The sequence below is a fragment of the Cebus imitator genome, unplaced genomic scaffold (assembly GCF_001604975.1).
Source record: "Cebus imitator isolate Cc_AM_T3 unplaced genomic scaffold, Cebus_imitator-1.0 Scaffold443, whole genome shotgun sequence".
NCBI classification, from domain to species: Eukaryota; Metazoa; Chordata; class Mammalia; order Primates; family Cebidae; genus Cebus; species Cebus imitator.
The window spans coordinates 179,542-189,485 of NW_016107758.1; the positions used below are offsets into that span (position 1 = coordinate 179,542).

The following is a 9,944-nucleotide window of genomic DNA, read 5'->3' on the forward strand; positions in this document are numbered from 1 at the left end:
AACAACCAGGTCTCGGGAAACTGCGTTGTGAGGGCAGCACCGAGGGGCAGGGATAAACCCTTCATGAGAATCCGCCCCGGTGATCTGGTCACCTCCCACAGGCCTCACCTCCACAGCCAGGAATGACAATTCAATATCGGATTTGCAGGGGTCGGAGGGAAGCGGGGGACACGGATGGAAGGAAGTAAAAGGGGCTGAGAGAGCAGCTGGCGGGAGCGCGGAGGTGGGGAAGGGGCTGCCGGAGCCGGTCAGATGCCCAGGAGCTGCCCGTGGTTGGGGGATGCTTGGGTCTGGTCTCTCCAGAGGCATAGGCTACCCAGGATGCCAGAGGGACTCATGCAGCAGCGGGGAAGGACTGTCCCCAGGCACAGCAACCCCCACCCACAGACACCAGAGGTCCTGAGCCCCAGCAGGTCCTGCCGCAGTTGCGGCCGGAGGGCAGGAGGAAGGGTTCAAACTGGCCTGGACCAGGCAGCCTCCCCACATACCCTCTCCCAGTCCAAGGATCACACCTGGCAGAGCCTCCCAGGTCCTGAGCAGCTGCTCACACCTGGAGGAGCCAAGACCTCAGAGCCCTGGGCCCAACCTGAGGAGGTCACGGCTGCTGGGTGGGACCCGAGACAGGGCCAGCTCCAGCCCCTTCTTCAGACCTGACCCAACCCCAGGCTCATACAGTTCTCCAGCCACAGGCAGGCCGGGTCACTGAGAGGCTCTGCCACGGTGACCGGAGCTCTGGGAAGCCGGGCCTCGAGCCTGAGTCAGTCTGACACAGGTTGCACATGGCCAGGCAGTAACGGCCAGGACCCCCCGGGGTCCTGTGGACGGAGGAGGGACGGACGGCAAAGGCGGGAAGGTGTGCTGCTTCCTGGGTTGCTGCAACAAATCTCCCTGACCTTCAGCTGAAGCGACAAAGCAAGTCCTCTCGAGGCTCTGGAAGCCAAGTCTGACGCCAAGGGGGACAGGGCCACACCCTCTCTAAAGGCTCCAGCACCAGGGCCTCCCGGCCTCTTCCAGCTCCAGGTGGCCCCTGGCCTCCGTGACTGGTGGCAGCATCACTGCAGCTTCTGCCTCCGCCTTGATACCGAGTCGCCCTGTGTCTGTGGCTCACAAGGACAGTGGCCACTGCGTTACACCCGCGGCACCCACTGTGACTTCCTCATAGCTCCATCAAGTCCGCAAAGGCCCCATTTCCAAATAAGGTAACAGTCTGAGCTTCCAGGCAGACATGAATGTGGGGATGCCGCTCACCCCAGTGTAGAGGGGAACGATGAAGAATGGCTCGTGCAGAGCCGCTGTGGGCTCCACGGACTCCGGAACCCCAGAGAGGCCTGTGGTTGCTTTAGTTCAAATCTGAAGGCAGAAGAGTAGACTGTGATAACCCTGCTAGCCATGAGCCAGGACACACATATGACAGAATGCACCCAGCACGTGATCCACACACATGCCCCAGATTCCCATAGGACACACACATGACAGAATGCACCCCAGCATGTGATCCACACACATGCCCCACATTCCCATAGGACACACACATGACAGAATGCACCCAGCACATGATCCACACACACGGCCCACATTCCCAAAGGACACACGCATGACAGAATGCACCCAGCACGTGATCCACACACACCCCAGATTCCCATAGGACACACACATGACAGAATGCACCCAGCACGTGATCCACATATGCCCCAGATTCACACGCATGACAGAATGCACCCAGCACGTGATCCACACACACCCCAGACTCCCATAGGATACACTCATGACAGAATGTACCCAGCACGTGATCTACACACACCCCAGATTCCCATAGGACACACACATGACAGAATGCACCCAGCACGTGATCCACACACACACCCCACATTCCCATGGGACACACACATGAGAGAATGCACCCCGCACGTGATCCACATATGCCCCAGATTTTCCTAGGACACACACATGACAGAATGCACCCAGCACGTGATCCACACACACACCCCACATTCCCATAGGACACACGCATGAGAGAATGCACCCCGCACCTGATCCACATATGCCCAGATTTTCCTAGGACACACACATGACAGAATGCACCCAGCACGTGATCCACACACATGCTCCAGATTCCCATAGGGCACACACATGACAGAATGCACCCAGCACGTGATCCACACACACACCCCACATTCCCATAGGACACACGCATGAGAGAATGCACCCCGCACGTGATCCACATGTGCCCCATACTCCCATAAGACACACACATGACAGAATGCACCCAGCACATGATCCACACGCACCCCAGATTCCCATAGGACACACACATGACAGAATGCACCCAGCACATGATCCACACGCACCCTAGACTCCCATAGGACACACACATGACAGAATGCACCCAGCACATGATCCACACGCACCCCAGACTCCCATAGGACACACACATGACAGAATGCACCCAGCACATGATCCACACGTACCCTAGACTCCCATAGGACACACGTATGACAGAATGCGCCCAGCACGTGATCCACAAGCACCCCAGACTCCCATAGGACACACACATGACAGAATGCACCCAGCACATGATCCACATGCACCCCATACTCCCATAGGACACACACATGATGGAATGCACCCAGCACGTAATCCACACACACCCCAGATTCCCACAGGACACATGCATGACAGAATCCACCCAGCATGTGACCTCGGCTCACTGCAACCTCCGCTTCCCAGGTTCAAGTGATTCTCCTGCCTCAGCCTCCCAAGTAGCTGGGATGACAGGTGCCCACCACCATGCCCAGTTAATTTTTGTATTTTTAGTAGAGACCAGGTTCCACCATGTTGGCCAGGCTGGTTTCGAACTCCTGACCTCAGGTGATCCACCAGCCTTGGCCTCCCAAAGTGCTGAAATTACAGGCATGAGCCATGGCGCCAGGCTTATTTTCCAGATTTTCTACAGTGAACATATGTTGCTTTTATCACCAGAAATGAAGAGTTTAAAAGGAGAAGAATGAAAAGGAACTTCCCTGGGGAAACAGCCCCAGTGGAACCCAAGCCCCTCCAGGGTGGGTTCAGGGGAGCGGGACACTAGGCTGACCCTGGAAGATGACCCCTCCTGGTGTCCAGCTCTGCTGGGAGAGGCCCTGCCTCCTGCTCCTCCAGCAGGAAGTTCAGAGAGCCCGGCAGACCACAGACAAACCACAGGCACAGGAGGCTGACGGTGGACGCCGCTTCCCCCCCTTGCCCTCCCTCTGCCGGCTCCGGGACAGTTAGGAGCAGAATTTTGCTAAGGCAGCGAGATTTTGTAGTGGGGGTTAGAGAGGTGGGCTAGAGCAGAGCTACCCTCCCCAGGGCTTGAACTTGACAAGGAATGGAAAGAAACGTCTACCCAGACACAAGCACGATCTGTTTATTTCTGGCCAGAAGGCAACCAGAAAGCAAGTGCTTTGGACCAACAGCCACACCCTGGGACACCTGAGCTTACACCCCAGCCCTGGCAGCCTTGAAGGGAGCTGTGGGTGTCGCCCAGGGCCCAGCTCCTGCCCCCACCCTGCCCTGCTCACCCCCAGCCCCTGTTCCCCTTCCTAAAGAGCAGCCCCTGCCTGAGAGCTCTAAGGAACAACTTGTTCCTCATCCACAGGGTCCTCCACTAAGGCCCCCAACAACCATCCTGGGGCACCCCCGAATATTCCACCCCTCCTCCCAGTATTCCATCCTTCCTCCCCGGGACCCCCCACATCCATCCTGGGGCACCCCAGCATATTCCACCCCTCCTCCCCAGGCACCCAAGGGGCATGGGCACAGCCAGGAGGCCTGTCAGGAGGGCCAGCAGCGCCCCCGAGGCTTGTCCCCAAGGGTGGGCGGCTGGGGGCCAGCAGGCACGTTCTCTAGGACATCATGTAGGGAGAATGTGCAGAAGGAAATCTCCTCATAGGAGGTCCTGGTCCCGCTCTCAAACAAGCAGGCAAAGACCAGGTCCCCGCCAGGAGCCGGCCCGATGGACGCCAGGTCGGAGTAGCCGCTGGGGCCCTCATAGACCACCCAGGGCCCCGTCCAGCTGTTCGGGTCCAGTGGGGACCGGCTCAGGCGGATGCCCATGTGCAGCCGAGCCCTGCGGCCCACGGGGTGGGAGTACAGCAGCCACGTGGTGCTCTGGGGTGCGGTGGCAGAGGGCAGTGGGGGCACCAGGGTCCAGGACCCCACATCTCCAATGACCCCAGGCCTGGGGCCGTCACCCTGAGGCTGCGGATGGCTGAAGAGCCCTCCAGGCACCTGGCCTCCACGGGGGTCTCCAGCAGCCTCTTCGGGGGGTTCACGGACTCCAGGATGGAGGCGTGGAGGGTGGGGGGCGCTCCCGGGGCCCAATGACCATCCGTCATCCTGTGGCCTGCTGGGGGTGGGGGCTAGGAAGCCCACGATGCTGCCCTGGCAGCCCCAGGCGGTCTCAGGCAGGGTGGCCACGTGCTCTGCGGGCAGGAAGGAGGTGCCCTGGTCGGTGCTGAGCGCCTGCACGCGGCTGCCCAGGGGGCTCCGGGCGTTGCAGTAGAGGAAGCTGCCGGCCTGCCCCCCGTCCACCGCCGCCAGCTGACACTCGCCTGAGCGCAGGTTGGGCACGAGGCCCCCGCAGCGCCAGGTGCGGCCGTGGTCATCGCTGTAGAAGGCGAAGGAGTGGGGGCTGGTCCGGCAGATCTTGCCAAAACACTCTCGACGGTCCACGCGGTAGGTATAGGCGGGCACCAGCAGGCGGCCTGAGGGCAGCTGCACACCGTGGCCAGGGCCCACTGCAAATGTGGCCCAATCTGAGGAGAAAAGTGGGGGTGGGAGGGGCTGCTGGTTACCCGAGGTGGGGGATGGAGGGAGGCACCGGAGGAAGGGGAAGGAGGGGCTGGTGCCTCGGGTCAGTACGGCCACTTGCCAACCGCCCTCCACACAACTCATCCCAGCCGCCCTGAGTCCTCCCAAGCTGGACAAGCCTCTCACAGCCCTTAGCAGGTGCCCAGGAATGCATGCGTCCTGGCTCCTCAGGCGGCCAGCCCCAAGACCAGGTGGACAGCACCCAGGGAGCCTGGCAAGCGGTGCTCACACAGAGAGCAGAGGGCAGCAGTGGGCATGAGGCCCTGCGGCAGAGTCCCTGGGTCAGCCATGTGTCTGTTCCACTCCCTGGTGTGGCTCCCACATGCCAGGGTCAGGTAGCCACAGAGGACAGGGTGGAGGGAAAGCTGTGGGCAAGGCCTGGCCAGGCTCCAGGCAGAGTGAGAAGGGAGTGAAGGGGAAGAGGAAAGGGTAAGGGGAGGCGGCTGTTGGTTTGGGGGCTAAGAGACACCTTAGCGTCCAGCCCTCTCCTCTGCAGATAAAGGCATGACCCGGGGGGATGACAGTCCTGCGTCAGCCATGCCTGCTCCTGCCCACCGGGTGCTGGGGGGATGACCAATGCCCATTTACCTGGGACAGGGGGCACAGGACAGTCCTGGGGAGAGGGATGGTTGGTCCCCTTGTGGCTGGAGGCAGGGGCAGGGGTGGGCAGAATGGAAATTTCCAGCTGGAATCTCCTGTGTGGACCGTGGCCAATCAAAGGGACCCAGACCGGTGCCCTGCCTACCCGCCCTGCCCACCTACCGTGCCACCTACCCTGCCCACCTACCCTACCCACCTACCGTGCCCACCTGCCCTGACCACCTGCCCTGCTCACCTACCCTGCACGGCACTGCCGATGGCCTCCTCGGTGAGGTCCCGGGCGCTGCCCCACGTGAGGCCTGCGTCATGGCTGGTCACACAGCAGAGGCGCGCGGCGTTCCTGCCCGTGGCGATCTGCACAGCCTCGGGTGTGTGACCCAGCACCGCAATGAAGAAGAGGAAGACGGTGCCCGTTCCAGCGTCGTGCACGGGGCAGGGGTTCATGGACCGGTGCTCCGCCAGGGCAGCCGTCCCCAGCATGTGCAGGGCACCCCACTGCCCAGAGGAGGAAGTGCCACTGGCCAGGATGTCCAGGGACCTGGGTGCAGCCCCTGCAGGGCACCTTGGGAGAGCTGAGCCTGGTTTGCTCATCTCCACCTTGGCCACCCACCTGCCTGCCGCCCAAACAGACCCTGCCCCCCAGGGAATGCAGCCCCAGCCAACCCAGCCACTCACCTGCACAGAGCCCCGGGCCAGTGTGCCCCTCCTCAGCACCAGGCGGTGGGCGTGGGCATCATCGGGGCTCAGCCGCTGCTCCACAAAGGCCAGCAAGGTGGGACCGGGGGGCACGGGGAGCAGCGAGGGCACGCGGTAGGTCAGACCCGTCCTCTCCCGCTCAAAGAGCACTGTCCTCGCAGGGGTACGAGGGGACTCCATGCTCTGCGGGCCACAGCAGGGCCACAGGTCAGCAAGACGGGCCCAGGGAGCCCCACATTTGCCCCCCATCTGGATTGGGGACGGGGCTCTGGAGGTACAGACAGCCACAGCCTCTTCCCACACCTCGGCCTCTTCCTGCACCCACAGTGGGGTCAGCCCTGTTTCTGACTCCCTCACCCCAAATCTGGGGCATTCCCTCCCCCACACTTCTCACAGCCACTGCACCCCAAATATCTGTGGAATCAGCCCCTTCCCCTCTCAACACGGCTCTGGGAGCTGACCTTTGGCCAGGATGGTTGGGGCCAAGGTATAGGGGAGGCTGGCCGGAGAGCCCCGGGGACCCTGTGAGCCATATGCCCAGAATACAGGGTCATCCAGAATTCACCCAGCAGGAGGGCATGTGGTTAATCCGGACACAAAACCTCTAACAAGGAGGAGCTCCGTGTCCCCATAATAGAGGCCACTGCAAACAGTTACAGAGGTGTGCCCACAGGAAGCTTTGGGAGCCACGGGGCTCTCTGGGGACAGGGGACCTGCCACTTCCTAAACCTCATCGGGTGGCCCAGAGCCAGGGATCCTGCAGGGGACAGGCGCTGGGTGACCAGACCCCATCCACAGGCAGCTGGCCCCACAGTGCCCTCACCCCACCCCTAGTGCTCCCCGCCTGCAGAGCCCTGACCCGAGGAGCACCTGAGAAGCACCTTTGGGAATCAGAAGCCCCAAGCTGAGTGGGGCTCGGGCAGCTGTTCTGAGTGTTTGCTCCCAAGCAGCGCCCACAAGGGCAGGGCCTGGGTTAGGGGCACACATGGGGTCTACTTGCTGCAGGCAGGACCTTCCCAGGGGCCTCTCGGTCTGACTCACACAAAGGCAGGCTGAGCGGGGCGTAAGCACGCACAGCCAGGTGCGGGGCAGCGGCAAAGTTGTGGACAGGTGGGAGCGCCCGTGCCCACCATGCAGGACATGGAGCGGTCAGAGCCACGGCCAGCCACCCAGGCGGGGCACACGGGGCATTGGATGGGAGGGGAAGGGAAGGAGGGAGGCGGGACATGGCCTGCTACGACCGGGACCTAGGCACACTCACGAGTCCAGCGGCACCAGGTGGAGACCGGGATAAAGGCGAACACTCAGGTAAAACCCGGGCGGGCCTTGCCCCAACGCCTGAGGCCCAAAGAGACACCGCCACCTCCAGCTACCTCTGCCCCAGGCCGCCGTTCACAAAGGCTCTGGGCGAGGGCAGCCAGCCGGCCTCTTCCTGCCGCTCAGCCCCGCACCAGTCTTGTGGCTTCTGAGAGCAGCTTCCTGTCCCCAAGAAGCCCCTGGCTCTGCTCTCAAAGGACAATTGTGGCCAAGTGGGAAGCAGGTGCGGATGCCACGTGTCCCTCTGGGCTGAGCAGGCACAAGCAAGACATTCTCTCAGCACTTGGCTCACTCCCCGAGGCCTGGACCACAGGAGCAGCTGCAGCACCCCTGCAGACCTGAGGCCTGGCCCACCCTGGGGACAGAGAGGGAGGGAAGGAGCCTCCAATAACAGCTGGTCACTCCCGTCATTGCACGGAGGGGAAACTGAGGCCCACAGAGGGGATAGGGCTGCCACACATATGTGGCTTGGGGTATCCTTGCCACGGCCACGGCCTGGGTTCCACAGAGCCTCTGTGTTCTCGGCAGTCCCTCCGTCTCAGAGGCCAGCCTGCTCAGTGTGGCCAGCTCGGCGCATTCCAGGGGTTTGGCTTGATTGGGACAGCTGTGTCCTGACATTAACCAGTGCCCCCTGCCCTCCCTGACAGGGCCCTCCTCGGGGGTATGGAGTCACAGAAGGGGAAACTGAGGCCCAAGGAAGATGGGACCTCCAGGAGAACCTGGCCTTCTGGCCCCTGGACCCCTAGACAGGTTGTAGGGGGTCGCTCTGGCTCGACAGGGGGCCATCACTGACACCCCACCCCTGGCAGCCAGTCCTGTGGGGCACCCCCAGAGCCCTGAGGTCAGCCCAGGCCCTCTGCACACACCCTCTGGGGTGAGCACTTCGCACTTCTTGTTGTGGGACCGCTCAGATGCAGAGTAGGACCACCTCGGTGAGGGGCTTCACAGGCACCCAAAGCACGAGGCTCTTTGCACAGAATCTCAGCAGGGAGTCTCAGGCGGCTCTGACCCTCAGCCTGTACTGTGAGCGTCCTGTGCCCTGGCCAGGGCAAGGACTCCGACCACCTGGTGCAGCGTCCCTGGCCAGCCCCCTGCATTGGGCCCCTCACAACCGGTCTGTCTCCGTGCCATGCCCTGAATCTGCCCCCAGGAACCCTCAGTGTCACACCCATCCTGTGGGCCAAGAAACTGCTCCATTGGGGGACACGTGTGGGACCCTTGCTGTAGGGCCCCTCGGGATCCATGCAGCCCGCCCCGCGTTTGAGAGGTGAGGAACCACCCAGGGCCTGGCAAGGAGACTCATCCAGCACCCCCAGACAGAGGGGCGGCCAGCGGAGTGGATGCCTGAGGTGCGGGTCCTGGCCCCGAGCACCAAGGTAGAGGGTCCGGGCGCGGGGAACGCACAGCGCGGGGACTCACCAGCCACCTCCGGAAGGCTGCAGAGCTCATCATGGGTGGCCGCCTCGCCTGGTCCAGAGCAGAGACAAGGACCCACTGTGCAGGCGGCAGGCCAGGGAGCTGGCAACGCCCCAGGGCGACGTCAGGACCCTGGAGCCTCCCACGTGGCACGGCTCCACTAAAGCCCAGAGCAGAGGCATGGGTGTAGATGGGCACCCAGGAGCCACAAGACACCAGAGCCAGCACAGGTGCCTAGGACCCAGGGCTCGCTCTCCAACAAGGGCCATGCTGAGATAGGCCCGGCTGTGGGGCCAGAGTCGGCCTCCCGGAGACACAGGGTCTGTAGCTCCAGAGGCGCCACCGGGCAGGGGGGCTCCGAGCGCAGGGCCTCCCTTGGCACAGCACAGCCCTCGAAGCGCAGGACATGCCTCGCTGGGCCCCAGCTCTGCAGCCACGCTCCTGGCAGGCCAACACCCCGCCCCAATGTCCTGTGCCTCTCAGGGCCCAGGTGACCCCTCCCCAGCACAACCACCCCTGCAGGACTCCTGCCAGCCCCATTCTTGCTGGCCCGACCCAGGCTGCCATTTCCAAGGCAGCCTTGGTAACTGATGCTCACATGACTGCTGCCCAGGCCAGAATCTCAGAGAGGCCGTGGGTCCTGGTGCACTCTGAGGGAGGCAGGCTCCGGGGGCTCCCTGGGCCCTGAACACCTTCCCTCTGCACTGTCCCTCCATCCCCTGTGAAGGGCGTCCCCAGCCGCTTCTGAAACCTCGGGGGCTGCGGTGGGAGACAGGCTGAGGGACAGCAGGAGTTCACGTGGTTTCCAGGCTGAGATGAGAAACCTGTCATCCCTCCAGGTCCCGGGAGCTTGAGGGGATTTACTGGGGGGAGCTGGGAGGGGGCCAGGGAGGACATGGGAGAGAGGGAAGTGGGAGGGGTGGGCCCCAGCTCCTCCCGAATCTCCTGCATGGCCCCCGTGGGCCAGAAGTGGTGTGTGGCATGCAGGCAGCTCCGCCATGGCACACATCCCTCCTGCTGTTAGCCAAGAATCCTGGGGCAGGGGCAGCTGGGTGGGAAGGGACAAC

The 9,944-nt window shown here is 62.8% G+C and overlaps 1 protein-coding gene across 4 annotated transcripts; it reads right to left on the bottom strand.

Moving 5' to 3' along the window:
* Window positions 1-3,721: 3,721 nt before the first annotated feature.
* NEU4 (neuraminidase 4) lies at window positions 3,722-9,048 on the bottom strand. 4 transcript variants are annotated; one of them, XM_037732186.1, is made up of 4 exons: window positions 8,881-9,048; window positions 6,124-6,327; window positions 5,688-5,943; window positions 3,722-4,793 (listed from the first exon to the last, which is right to left on the bottom strand). In XM_037732186.1, the coding sequence occupies exons 1-4, from the start codon at window positions 8,911-8,913 to the stop codon at window positions 3,811-3,813; spliced, it is 1,476 nt and encodes a 491-aa protein (XP_037588114.1). In that variant the 5' UTR covers window positions 8,914-9,048; the 3' UTR covers window positions 3,722-3,810. The 4 variants fall into 4 exon arrangements, with proteins under 4 accessions (XP_037588114.1, XP_037588116.1, XP_037588115.1 ...); XM_037732188.1 differs by lacking the exon at window positions 8,881-9,048 and adding an exon at window positions 7,406-8,513; XM_037732187.1 differs by lacking the exon at window positions 8,881-9,048 and adding an exon at window positions 7,400-8,513.
* Between the last annotated feature and the right edge of the window lie 896 nt (window positions 9,049-9,944).

Coding starts and splice junctions, on each gene's coding strand:
- NEU4 (XM_017510714.2), bottom strand. CDS start 6,698: ATGACCCTGTATTCTGGGCATATGGCTCACAGGGTCCCCGGGGCTCTC. Junction 5,944..6,123: donor TGGCCCGGGGCTCTGTGCAG/GTGAGTGGCTGG, acceptor TCCTCTGGGCAG/TGGGGTGCCCTGCACATGCT. Junction 4,794..5,687: donor CATCGGCAGTGCCGTGCAGG/GTAGGTGAGCAG, acceptor TTTTCTCCTCAG/ATTGGGCCACATTTGCAGTG.